The sequence below is a fragment of the Panulirus ornatus genome, chromosome 23, assembly GCF_036320965.1.
Source record: "Panulirus ornatus isolate Po-2019 chromosome 23, ASM3632096v1, whole genome shotgun sequence".
NCBI lineage: Eukaryota > Metazoa > Arthropoda > Malacostraca > Decapoda > Palinuridae > Panulirus > Panulirus ornatus.
Window position 1 is genome coordinate 22191529 of NC_092246.1, and position 14847 is coordinate 22206375.

Genomic DNA, 14847 nt, shown 5'->3' on the forward strand with positions numbered 1-14847 from the left:
TGTGTGTGCGTGTGTGTGTGTGCGTGTGTGTGTGTGTGTGTGTGTGTGTAGCTGGAGGGTCAGGCTGAGGCTGACAAGTTGTAAACAACTTTCTCACATTCGAAGGAGACGGAAATATTGGCCAGAATGTTTTGTTCTCTCTCTCTCTCTCTCTCTCTCTCTCTCTCTCTCTCTCTCTCTCTCTCTCTCTCTCTCTCTCTCTCTCTCTCTCTCTGTATATGTTCGCCATTTCCCACATAAGCGAAGTATCGCCAGAAACATTGGCAGACAGGCCGCATCTGCTCACATTCGTTCTGTAGCAGTCATGAGCAATCCACCGGAACCGCAGCTCCCTGTCCACAACCAGGCCCCAGGGACCTGGTTGACCCCAGTCGTTCTATATCCCTTAGTTCAATCCACTGACAGCACTTTCGCCCCCCTGTATACCACATCGTTCTAATTCCCTCTATCCCGTGCACGCCTTTCACCCTCCTGCATACCACATCGTTCTAATTCCCTCTATCCCGTGCACGCCTTTCACCCTCCTGCATGTTCAGACCTCGGTCACTCAAAATCATTTTTACTCCATCCTTCCATATCCAGTTATGTCTCCTCCATTCTCCTTGTTTTCTCTTGACACATATATCCTCTTCGTCGCACCTCTCTTATCTCATTCTATCCATATGTCCAGAACATTTTGACACACCCACTTCAACTGTCTCAACCACACTCTTTTTTATTACACACACACACACACACACACACACACACACACACACACACACACACACACACACACACACACACACACACACACACACACACACACACACACACACACACACACATATGATACGCACAAGGGAATAACGTGGGGTAATTACAGGGGGCATCTGGGGTTTCTAAGGGGTTAACTGCCACGTTAAGGGTCAGGGGGACACATAACCCTGGGTTAAGTGAGTCCCCTTGAGGGCGACGGTGTACCACAGGTCGGATTCCCGGCCCCCATTTTCTGGCCTTGGGAGCCGTCCAATGACCTCCCCAGGGGCCGGGCCCACGACGCCCCTTGGCCAGGGCGAGGAGGAGGGGATGTGTGTGAGATGGTCAGGGGAGGATAGCAAGTGGCCAGGGGAGAGACACGTGGGGAGAAGAAACAAGTAAAGAAAGAGATGATGGGTGATGGTGATGGTGATGGTGAAGAAGGTGGTGTGGTAGAAGCGAGAGACGTATAGAAACCACGTCAGGAAGATTGGTAACGTGAGATGAAATCAGGAAAAAAAAAAAAAACCCTAAGATTTAAGAAATAAGAAAAGGAGGATAATACGAAGAAAGTCATCATAATGTTTCGTTCAAGAAAGACGAAAGAGGATAAAGGGAAAGTTCACGGAAGAAAAAAAAATATATATGTATAGGAATTTTAAACGTAATGATATTGAGTAATTATGGAAAATAAGAGTCGAGGAACTGGGGAAGATACGAGTCGTAAGCCCTGTGAGGGAGGGGGGTAATTTAGGGAGGATAGTGTGGGAGTAAATCATTTAAGGAGAAGACGGGGGAGATGGTGCGGGTGGTCACGTGGGCCGTGGAGGGGGGGGGGGAGACACAGATGAGTTTAGGAAGAGGGTTGCCAACGCTGCAGTAGCAGCAGCAGCAGGAGAGGAATTGAGAAATACACAAGAAATTTGATCACTTGTTTTGTTGACCAGAGGAGTTTGTAATGGTGGGGTCATCCTAGGAACGTTCATACACACACACACACACACACACACACACACACACACACACACAGGCTGGTCCCACAGCTGTTGAGATCACAGCGGAACCAACACATGACATCTGCATCAGTGTGTGTGTGTGTGTGTGTGTTCTTATGTCCCAAGAAGTTTCGATAATTATATCATTCTATTTGTTATTCTGTAGATTAATGTAACTTAGTCTTGAGAGACTGCATCAATATGGTTAACTAGCCAAAATCACGTTAACACATGAACATTGAATGATCGTAACTTTAAAGAAATAACACTTCCTTTTCAGTACTATACACTTTTTTTTTTTTTTGATTCGTGAAAGCTGTACTGCCTGTGTATGTGATGTCCAAGCTCTAATACCTGACCAAACTGTTGTAATGTCATAACAATAACATGGCACTGATACACGAGTTTTCAAGTTGATTGAGTTGTGGACCTTGAGATGCTTACACAGCTTGACGCTCTATGATTTAATTAAATTCTTAAGTAAACATTTACTCTTTAATCATGTTTTTTCAGTGTCACGTTTAAGGGTCGTACCGTCGTGATGAAAAGCTGTATGTGCCATTGTGCTGTAGGGTCTTACCGTCGTAATGAAAGGCTGTATGAACCGTTGTGCTGCAGGGTCGTACCGTCGTGCTCAAAGGTCGTACCGTCGTGATGAGAGGTTGTATGAACCGTTGTGCTGCAGGGTCGTACCGTCGTGCAAATGAGTCGCACTATCATGCTCGAGAGTCGTACCGTCGTGCTCAAGGGAATAATATATTTCTATATTCTTTATATCTTTCTTTTTACCCTTGTCCTCAGCATGGACTCAGATGACAGTAGCTGAAAACTGACTGGATCTAAAGTCAACTTCATCGCATTTTTTTCGTAAATAGCGGCAAACTGTGTACGCTGAGGAAAACAAGCCATCCTTACATCCGCCTTGCAGTCTGTCGTTTCGTAAGAACTGAACTGAAATGCTTAACTAGTCAAAGGCTGCAAAAGAAAAAAAGTAATAAAGGTAATTAGTTTTAGCTCCACAACAAGACAAGTTAACTATGTGGTTGGGAATGAAGCTGTTGGGTTTGCTGTCAACAGCAAACGTGACTTGGAACTGACACGACCGATTCCCTCCTGGCGTATGGGATACACCCGCCGCCGTGTTTACGCTTAATGTAAACATTTAGTTGTGAGGCTGTGTTATTGTGTGTTGTGTTTGTGTGTGGGGGGGGGGGGTAGGTGGGTGTGTTTGATTTTGTTAATGTAATGAATAACTGTATTGGCCTCCGCGCAGGCTGGTACCATCCATAGCAAGTCTGGGATCACACATCGGGAGGCGGCTCGGCAAACACCTTATTTTTTCTTCGTCAGTTTTAAGTATTTGTGTATTGTTCTGTTGGTGTTTAAGATGTAATATCTCCTTGACAAGTATATTAATTTCTCGGATTATGTAGTCATGGGTTGAAAGTATTATTGAATTATATGAACAAATATGGTGGCTACTTCTTGTATTATGTACCAGTGTGTTTAATTTCGTTATGGTGCAATATTGTTGATTCTAACCTTATGTATTATGACAGGAAATGTCTTAGTCTTCTGTAATCTTAATTTTACTTACCTTAACAGGGAATGTATTAGGTTTTCTGAAATCCTTACCTAACATGTCTTAACAGGCAACATCCTGGAGGAATCTTGGAAGTCTCAAGAAAATATTAATGTATTCTTATCGTCTCCTGATTTGCTTCATATTTGTTGACATCCTTAAGCTGTTGTTTCAGATGATTCTTCTCAGGCGCGGCCGGGAGGCATAACACATTATCTATATTGAATAGTGTTTCCTAATGACCTCTGCTCATCAAAGTGTTCCAATTCCAGAGCAAACTCTCTGTGAAATCGGAGCACGGGACGGTAAGCCAAGGGATAGTGAGGCTTGTTGCACAGTGCCTTAGGGCTGATTTTTGCCTGACTTCTAGACCATCTCTAGTGAATGCCACCCGAATTTTGATATCCAACACAGTTTATCTTTACTTTGCCGTGTAAACCTCATGTTTTTCTTGTGTTTTGCTCCTTTGAATGTTCTACACTTTGCAAAAACTTTTGGATGTTTTAAAATACCTTTCTGTCTTGTTCTTAAGCCAAAGACTGGTTTGTTATCTATGCAAAATTTGTCTATAATGAGTGAATTTAGATAATATTTCGCAGTCGCACTTTATTATAAGTTGGCATCCTAGTCCTCCATACTGATTTCAAAAGTTATGCTTATCGTGTTATCTTTTAGTGCATATATCTAGAACAGTATGAGAGTATACTTTTGATTTTGTGTTTTATAAACTTAATTTCACATTTAAAGGCATGCTCGCAGCTGGAAATTTAAATGCAGATAGGCTTTTATCTCCCTCTCTCCTTTAAAGATATGTCGCCCTAATCTTCCAATTAAGGGTATGCATTTTGTCTTATATTTTAGGGTACACTCATCAGCCTCTCATTGCTTCTTGTAACCATAGTCACGTCCCTGAATCTTGGACGAATATTATCTCTGAAACACATTACCCCCAGAGCCTCATTATTTCAGGTTCCTCATTCATGCCTTCTCATATTCCCAATTTCGCATTCCTTACCTCATGTTCCACATGTCATGATCTTCAGCCAGTGTTCTCCATGTTCCTCATGTCTTCAAGTGTCGTAACTCATTTTCTTCCATTTTATGTACAGTACCTTCCTCACTTCATGTTCTGTCCTCATGTTCATATAATTTCCCCTATATAAGATACTGATAATGAAGACAGAATATGTGTCTTAAATAGAAATTTGGGTCCTTAGAATTGCATTTATTCATTTATGCGTCTCTTTATCCGTCTCTAATTAATGTCTCTATTTAGCAAGTTCCAGTCCTGTTGTTGTTATTGTTGTTGTTGTAAGGATGGCCGTTGTTGTAAGAGATGTTGCATTCATGATGATTCTGTCATGCTTGTTTTTGTTGTTAGTGGTTGTTTGTGTCGTGTTTGTGCTGTTCTTGTGTCTCTTGACTATACAGGTTTGTTTTGTTATTCGTAATGAGGTGTATGTCGTATTTTCCTTTGTTCGTTGTTGTTCAGTTTCTTATTTCCAGTGTTTATAGTTGTTTTTGTGTTGTGGGTCTTGTTGTTGTTGTGATGGTTGCCACTGTTACTACTTTTCTTGCTTTTTTTTATTTTAGGTGTAGCTTTTTTTCTGTAATGATGTTGAAGGCATACTTACAATCTTTCTTATGTGTGTGTGTGTGTGTGTGTGTGTGTGTGTGTGTGTGTGTGTGTATATATATATATATATATATATATATATATATATATATATATATATATTTTTTTTTTTTTTTTTTTTTTTTTGCTTTGTCGCTGTCTCCCGCGTTAGCGAGGTAGCGCAAGGAAACAGACGAAAGAAATGGCCCAACCCACCCCCATACACATGTATATACATACGTCCACACACGCAAATATACATACCTACACAGCTTTCCATGGTTTACCCCAGACGCTTCACATACCCTGATTCAATCCACTGACCACGTCAACCCCGGTGTACCACATCGATCCAATTCACTCTATTCCTTGCCCTCCTTTCACCCTCCTGCATGTTCAGGCCCCGATCACACAAAATCTTTTTCACTCCATCTTTCCACCTCCAATTTGGTCTCTCACTTCTCCTCGTTCCCTCCACCTCCGACACATATATCCTCCTGGTCAATCTTTCCTCACTCATTCTCTCCATGTACCCAAACCATTTCAAAACACCCTCTTCTGCTCTCTCAACCACGCTCTTTTTATTTCCACACATCTCTCTTACCCTTACGTTACTTACTCGATCAAACCACCTCACACCACACATTGTCCTCAAACATCTCATTTCCAGCATATCCATCCTCCTGCGGACAACTCTATCCATAGCCCACGCCTCGCAACCATACAACATTGTTGGAACCACTATTCCTTCAAACATACCCATTTTTGCTTTCCGAGATAATGTTCTCGACTTCCACACATTCTTCAAGGCTCCCAGGATTTTCGCCCCCTCCCCCAGCCTATGATCCACTTCCGCTTCCATGGTTCCATCCGCTGCCAGATCCACTCCCAGATATCTAAAACACTTTACTTCCTCCAGTTTTTCTCCATTCAAACTTACCTCCCAATTGACTTGACCCTCAACCCTACTGTACCTAATTACCTTGCTCTTATTCACATTTACTCTTAACTTTCTTCTTTCACACACTTTACCAAACTCAGTCACCAGCTTCTGCAGTTTCTCACATGAATCAGCCACCAGCGCTGTATCATCAGCGAACAACAACTGGCTCACTTCCCAAGCTCTCTCATCCCCAACAGACTTCATACTTGCCCCTCTTTCCGAAACTCTTGCATTCACCTCCCTAACAACCCCATCCATAAACAAATTAAACAACCATGGAGACATCACACACCCCTGCCGCAAACCTACATTCACTGAGAACCAATCACTTTCCTCTCTTCCTACGCGTACACATGCCTTACATCCTCAATAAAAACTTTTCACTGCTTCTAACAACTTGCCTCCCACACCATATATATATATATATATATATATATATATATATATATATATATGAGATATTCTGTAGAGACTGTTATATGCTGTTATCAAAGGGTTGTGGCGGTGATAATATGGCCAACAAGATTAGTATCATGTACTAGAATTGTAGTTGAGTTGTATTTTGTTGCCGTTAGTGTTTTATGTAATTATTGTAGTTGCACTAGAAGTTGTAACCGTGGTTTTAGTTATTCATGTTTGGTGATTTTGGCTTGAAAGATCGTATTTGTTAAGTTTGTGGTTGCTAATGTGGTTGTAAATGTTGTATTGCTGCAGCCGCTGTAGTGGTTGTACCTCGTGTTGTGAGTGATGCATCTGCTCTTGTTGTGTTTGTTGTTCTTATTCTGTTGGTTGTTCCGATTTCATATCTCTTGTGTCAATTTTTTTTTTTTGTTATTGTTCGTCTACATTTCTGGCCTCTACACCCACTGTCTGAGGTGTCCTTGGTCACCACCACCACCACTTTTCTTTCGCTTTCATGAAGGTGTTGTATCAGCATTTGAATTACTCCACGTCACAGTGTTGTAGTAATTGTCTTTAGTGTTCGTGAATTCCTTTGATATATTTTACACCTGGATGTTATGATAAAGAGCCAGTTATCGTCCATTTCTCTCCCTGTGAACTGGGGTTTGAGAGTGGATTAAAGTTTGTCTTGCACGCCAGGAGCCCTTTAAATATACCCTCGGGAGTGAAGGATGTTTTGATACGTGCTTTTAAGGGAATTAAATGTTAGATGAGAACGACTTACCTCGGGGCGTTGAGGATTCGAACCCTGTCCTATGTAGATCATCTGAGCTCTTTTTGCGTGGAGGCTTAAGATAATTTTTTAACACCATACGCGCTGTTCGCTATATATATATATATATATATATATATATGGCTCGTGTGAATATCCTATTTACTATTTATGAATATGTGAACTAAACACCTGACTACGTTTTAACTATTAAGCGTCACGAGGGGTGGGGGGGGGGGGGGGGTTGATATGAGTCTTGGTATAACAACCTAATTATTAAGTCTGACAGATCTAAACACTCGAGACATACCCTCTAGCGGGCGCCCCTCGTACTATACCATCCACTAACTCCTCCATGACCCCCAAGGGCCATACTACTCCCCAAGGGGCTCCTGCGCATCTCGCGTTGCGATCAGTAGCAGGGAAAGGGTGGACTTCTTTAGTGGTGAGATTGAGCTTTGTGTCCATTGATGGTGCAGCCTTTCTCTAATCACTCCGGTCAGGGTTGGGAGGAGAGATTGTGGTGTTACATCATTTTTCAATGCCGGAAGTTGATCAGGGTCAGATGTTTGTTTATGACGTGATGGAGTCATTTTCATAGATTGAAAAGTCTGTTAACAAATAATTGTACTTTGTGGGAAGGAATTATGCACACTCGCATGGCGTCATGACTCGTCATGAAGTCGCTTGTGTTAGTGCTAGTGTTTGTAGTGTTGCCAGTTGACCTGGTCCAGCCATCCACCAGCCATACAGGAAAACAGTACCTCACTGTGTTGTTTATGACGACCCTTTGGCTCAGGGGGTTGTTATCATGGCCTCTTCATTATTTTTACCATCACTCTTCACTCTGTCGACGTCGTCCAGTTAATATAGCAAACTTGAGGGCCGGAATCAGGTCACCCCTAACTCTTCTCTCCTCCATGGTGGACAAAACTGTTATATATCCCACAGCCTTTCCTCTGTCTTTACCCCTCTCTCTCCCCTGGACCCTCACACAGGTGAATCTTGGTTGCCTCAGGCGGTGACCAGAATTGTGCAACGAGCACCTATTATGGTTGACGTCCTGGACACTTTCCTCTTTAATTGTGATTCTGATGTTGGTCAGGAGACAGGTCACTTGTCTCTGGGGGGGGGGGGGGGTTCTCTTATCCCTGGCGCATGACAGGTGTGGCGCATGATTTCAGTACGACAGCTCGTTAAGTGTGTGTGTGGCGCATGACATACGTGGCGCATGATAGGTGTGGCATCTTTAGGGGTGGCGCATGGCGGATGTGGCGAATGTCAGGGGTGGCACATGACATGCGACGCATGAAAGATGTGATGCATGACTACTGGCGTGACACACGAGTTGTGGCACGTGGTACGTGGCAGGTGTAGCCCATGACAGGTGTGGCACGTGGCAGACATAGCGCATGATACGTGTGACGTATGACAGGTGTGGCACATGGAGTTGAGAGTGCATGGCCGATGCAACGGATGACGGGTGTGGCCAGAACAACCCCATGATCACGACCGAACAACCCAGTACGACCCTCAACTCACGACCGTACGACCCTTGGGGTTCAGTGGAGCGACTTTTGACCCGACTCCCCCAAAAGACCAGATCAAAGGTCACGTAAGGAAGGCATTGTGGGAACGCCCCGGGACCAGGCGAGTCGAACACTGAGAGGGAGGATTGGGAAGCGCAAGTGTGTACGCTCAAGCCAGGCTGTATCGCGTATCAAAGCTAAACCGAGTTAGTCCCCCCCCAGAAAAAACACCAAAGCTAGAATTTCCAATACCTGTCGACGAACAATGTTGCTATGTTGTATTGGAGGGGTGGTGGGGATGGGGTATTATTCCCTTGTTCTTGTCGTCTCCTATTTTCATCAGTTCGTTTTTTATTATCATTTTTTGTCTTGTGCGACTTGGATTTGTTTCATCGTCGCCATATCATTATTTTCTTTGTATTTTCTTCCTTTTGATTACTACTGTTGACGAACTCTAGAATCACACCTGCCTAGAACACGCTTTTAAGATTTGCACTAAAGATCATTGTTACGCTAGAAAATAATAATTTTTGTATTAGGTTTGTGGAATGCAACAGAGGTTCCCGTCAAAATATACGGTGGATAATTTGGACGGGACACCATCCTACCGTCTCAAAGTTAAGAGATATACTAAGAGATATACTAAGATATGCTAAGGCTTTTTTTATGTTTATTCCTAAAATCTCTTTTGAATCCATCATCGGTTCGTGATGTGTCTGGAGAATGTGGGCAGTTAGTTGCTTGTGACGCTAGATGCCCTACAGCATGTTGTTTGGGGTCGGTTTACATACCATTCATCACAAGCTCTCTAACTGCATGGTCGACACACGATTGATTTATTTGGTTTGTGCTCGGGGAGGCCACAGTTTTGCAAGTGCATCATCACACTGGTATTATTTTCTGCTTGGTTATTTAGCCCTGTAGGGAATGGGGTGAGGGGGTTACTTGAATTCACAGCGGAACTCCCTCGGAGGGCTACTTCGACGTATATCTAAGGTAATTACTCTTGTATTTCTTGTATCGTATATTTTTTTCCTCTGATTAAGAATGTATTTTCATTAGTTTAGTTTTAGTATTATGATATGGATGATTTTCTCTATTAAATCGTAGGATTTAAGTCTGTATAGAGATCAAATTTGGTACACTTCCCCTCTCGTTGGCCCTCCGACGCTTGGCCACTTTCGAAGTGATGAAGATCCAAACAAAAACAGAGACTGGTATGGAGCAAGAAGAGGTTATAACATGTGATTAACATGATGTAGGTGACCGGCTCTGATAAGGTCAGTGGATACAGTTTTGATCACTCTGGGGCATGTAATAGGTTTCCTAAGATGAGGTTTCCTAAGATGAGTAGACTGTCTGTCTGTCTGTCTGCTTCGTTCAGTTATAAAGTCCTGCCAGACAAGAGAGAGACGGTACTTCAGCTCCTGTGTCACATGTGCATCCCACTCGACACTACCAGAAGCCTTCTATCACTGAGACTCTGGACACATTCGTTCAATCTCTGATTAACTTCCAGTCCTGGCCTGTCTCTCCTTACAAGTTTGGGCCTTTTGTCTCGCGTAAAGAAAATAACAGTCAGATTGTTTTTAGGGTCAATTCTCTCTATTCCAGTTTCTAACTCCGTTCCTCTGGACTTCACTTAGTCAGATTTTCTTGTTCGAGCTTAGGAACTTCACTCGACAGGTATGTTGGCATAATTTTCTGTTCTGATCAAAGTTTCATGTCTGGTATTATCTTGGTCTGGTCTTCCTGGAGCCAACCTAATTGATTGGCAGACCGTCATTGATGACTGTAAGAGATGGTTTAGTTATTTATCTATTATGACTCTGAACAGATAACGTTTAAGGCACTGCATTACACTGAACCCCAGTGTTACACAACAGTGGTGTGTCACCAGTGTCCCCCTTAGTTCAGCCAACCATGCGTCAAAAAACCCGGCTGGCACAAAGAGGGTATCACGTAATAGATATGATGAATATTTTATCTTTATTGATTGTATCAGTAAAGATGCTTGCGGTGGCTTCCTTGTCTCATTAACTTCACCCCATATTGCGGAAAAATATATTTAGAATGAAATGTTATGTGGCATTGTGGGAGAAGATATGAGGAAGAGAGGCTGAACGTGGTAGAAGAGCTGCCATCAAATTGGTTCGAGTTTTGTGTGTGTGCTTGTGGCGAAGATGCCAGGGAGAAGGACTGACTGGGGACCAGATTGTACAAGTGATTTGTAAACGGAGGTAGTATGAATGGGGTTGTTGGTCTCGCTTGACGAATCAACCCGTGTTAAGTGGATAAAGTAGGAAGCACTTTTATAAGTGTGCAACTCTTGTGTTTGTAACACTCGGTGTAGTTGGGTTCGATGATTTGTTTGATTTCACAGGTTGTTCATATCCGACGTAACTATTCTTAAGTAGAAAGGTCATGGCTCGCCGTTGTGTTAGCCGTCGTAAGTGAAGCTTTATTATGGTCGTTAATGCTTCGTGCTTTTCATGGTAACTGAGGTTCCACTATGGTGGCTGGAAGTACCTCATGGTAGTCACAGTGCATGAGGCTTCATCAGATGGGACTTGAGCGTCCACCAAATTAGTTCAGGCTTCACCTTACTGTGGCTATGGTCGCTGGAGCTCCATGTTAGCCAAGTGGCGTAGGCTTGCATGATGTTTGAGGCTTCATTATAATCAGTCTCAGTGGTTGAGGCTTCATTATATTTAGTCTCGGTAGTTGAGGCTTCATTATGGTTGATTTTGTTCACTGGGGTTTCATATTGACTTATGATGCTTAGGCTTCCTCATACTTATGGTATGTATGGCTTTACTGTGGGCTAAGCACGGTAGTGTTTGTGGGTTAAAGGAACACCGTGGCTGAAGCCTCGTTATGCTTGTCAAAGCTTCTTTGGGCTTCAGCGATGTAGTTAGTGTAGACTCTTGTGGATTATGTAGTCCCTACAGAGGTATGTGCGTTACCCTTGTAGATTTCTTTTAGCCATCGAGTCATTCGCTTCCTATAATGACACAAAGTCCCCGTAACTTCTGCATTTCCTCTAGGTTTTGTTGACTGAGCCCAGCTCTCGAGTCTCGTATCCCAAAGTGGAATTCTGTAGAGGTGTCGTGTCCTGTAGATCACGTGGAAGTATGATGGTGACCTGTAGATCACGGGGAAGTATGATGGTGACCTGTAGATCACGAAGTATGATAGTGGCTTGTAGATCACGAAGTATTATGGTGACTTGTAGATCACGGAGAAATATGATAGTGACTTGTAGATCACGGAGAAGCATGATAGTGACCTGTAGATCACGAAGTATGATGGTAACTGGTAGATCACGAAGTATGATAGTGACTTGTAGATCACGGATTATGATGGTGACGTAGATCACGAAGTATGATAGTGACTTGTAAATTACGAAGTATGATAGTGATCTGTAATCACGAAGTATTATGGTGACTTGTAGATCACGAAGTATGTTTGTGACTTGTAGAACACGGATAAGTATGGTGGTGGCTTGTAGGTCACGAAGTATGATAGTGACTTGTAGATCACAGAGAAGTATGATGGTGACTTGTATATAAGAGAAGTGTGATAGCAACTTGTTGATCACGGAGAAGTATGATAGTGACTTGTAGATCACGGAGAAGTATGATGGTGACTTGTATATAACAGAAGTGTGATAGCAACTTGTAGATAATGAAGAAGTATGATAGTGACGTGTATATAACGAAGTATGATAGTAACTTGTAGATTACGAAGTATGATAGTGACTTGCTGATCATGGGGAATTATGATAGTGACTTGTAGATCATGGGGAAGTATGATAGTGTCTTGTAGATCACAGAGAAGTATGATAGAGACTTGTAGATCATGGGAAAGTATGGTGGTGACCTTTTGATCATGAGAAGTATGATAGTGACTTGTAGATCACAGAGAAGTATGACTGACTTGTAGGTCACAGAGAAGTATAGCAGTGGCTTATAGATTACAAAGTATGATATAAGTATGATGTTTACCCATAGATAACAGAGAAGTATGATTTAAGTATTGCCTTCAGATCCTTCCTGTCGCACACATCTTGTAGACCTTTTTCTTTTGTAGCACCATTATGTAGTTCCTATAGCGGTGCAGCTACTGTGGGGCCAAGTTCAGCGTCGTAGGCCCACTGTAGTTTTCGTCTGGTGTCCTGCTTTCCCACCTCGCTGAACTAGTCAAGAATCATTCACGTTAGGTTGACATGACTGCTGTAAAGACAATATGGTGGCCTCTGCAGATAGTCTGGTGTTAAGTAACTGTACTAAGCCATGAAGGTCCTCTAGTGGCACTGAACTGTGCAATTGTAAAAGTAACAGCTCGCCAATAGCCTGGCTTAGAGAGGGTCTGATTGGTGATGGATTAAACATAAATTATTATTTTTTTTTTTTTTTTTTTGCCGCTGTCTCCCGCGTTTGCGAGGTAGCGCAAGGAAACAGACAAAAGAAATGGCCCAACCCACCCCCATACACATGTATATACATACGTCCACACACGCAAATATACATACCTACACAGCTTCCCATGGTTTACCCCAGACGCTTCACATGCCCTGATTCAATCCACTGACAGCACGTCAACCCCGGTATACCACATCGCTCCAATTCACTCTATTCCTTGCCCTCCTTTCACCCTCCTGCATGTTCAGGCCCCAATCACACAAAATCTTTTTCACTCCATCTATCCACCTCCAATTTGGTCTCCCACTTCTCCTCGTTCCCTCCACCTCCGACACATATATCCTCTTGGTCAATCTTTCCTCACTCATTCTCTCCATGTGCCCAAACCATTTCAAAACACCCTCTTCTGCTCTCTCAACCACGCTCTTTTTATTTCCACACATCTCTCTTACCCTTACGTTACTTACTCGATCAAACCACCTCACACCACACATTGTCCTCAAACATCTCATTTCCAGCACATCCATCCTCCTGCGCACAACTCTATCCATAGCCCACGCCTCGCAACCATACAACATTGTTGGAACAACTAACTATTCCTTCAAACATACCCATTTTTGCTTTCCGATATAATGTTCTCGACTTCCACACATTCTTCAAGGCTCCCAGGATTTTCGCCCCCTCCCCCACCCTATGATCCACTTCCGCTTCCATGGCTCCATCCGCTGCCAGATCCACTCCCAGATATCTAAAACACTTTACTTCCTCCAGTTTTGCTCCATTCAAACTTACCTCCCAATTGACTTGACCCTCAACCCTACTGTACCGAATAATCTTGCTCTTATTCACATTTACTCTTAACTTTCTTCTTTCACACACTTTACCAAACTCAGTCACCAGCTTCTGCAGTTTCTCACATGAATCAGCCACCAGTGCTGTATCATCAGTGAACAACAACTGACTCACTTCCCAAGCTCTCTCATCCCCAACAGACTTCATACTTGCCCCTCTTTCCAAAACTCTTGCATTTACCTCCCTAACAACCCCATCCATAAACAAATTAAACAACCATGGAGACATCACACACCCCTGCCGCAAACCTACATTCACTGAGAACCAATCACTTTCCTCTCTTCCTACACGTACACATGCTTTACATCCTCGATAAAAACTTTTCACTGCTTCTAACAACTTGCCTCCCACACCATATATTCTTAATACCTTCCACAGAGCATCTCTATCAACTCTATCATATGCCTTCTCCAGATCCATAAATGCTACATACAAATCCATTTGCTTTTCTAAGTACATATATATATATAGATTATATATATATATATATATATATATATATATATACATATTTTTTTTTTTTTTTTGAAATGGTTTGGGTACATGGAGAGAATGAGTGAGGAAAGATTGACCAAGAGGATATATGTGTCGGAGGTGGAGGGAACGAGGAGAAGAGGGAGACCAAATTGGAGGTGGAAAGATGGAGTGAAAAAGATTTTGTGTGATCGGGGCCTGAACATGCAGGAGGGTGAAAGGAGGGCAAGGAATAGAGTGAATTGGAGCGATGTGGTATACCGGGGTTGATGTGCTGTCAGTGGATTGAATCAGGGCATGTGAAGCGTCTGGGGTAAACCATGGAAAGCTGTGTAGGTATGTATATTTGCGTGTGTGGACGTATGTATATACATGTGAATGGGGGTGGGTTGGGCCATTTCTTTCGTCTGTTTCCTTGCGCTACCTCGCAAACGCGGGAGACAGCGACAAAGCAAAAAAAAAAAAAAGAAAAAAAGATTATTGTCCATTATTCAATATTGAGAACAGTGATGGCCACAACC

At 42.8% G+C, this 14847-nt stretch overlaps 1 protein-coding gene across 4 annotated transcripts in view; it reads left to right on the top strand.

Moving 5' to 3' along the window:
- Nucleotides 1-14847, top strand: part of AdoR (Adenosine receptor) — a 118840-nt gene that overhangs the window by 89432 nt on the left and 14561 nt on the right. For 2 of the 4 annotated variants that reach the window (XM_071676812.1, XM_071676814.1), the window contains exon 3: nucleotides 3588-3620. The exons of the other annotated variants lie outside the window; for them this stretch is intronic. In XM_071676812.1, coding sequence (XP_071532913.1) covers nucleotides 3588-3620 — 33 coding nt within the window. The remainder of the gene's footprint in view (nucleotides 1-3587; nucleotides 3621-14847) is intronic. 4 annotated transcript variants of the gene reach the window in all.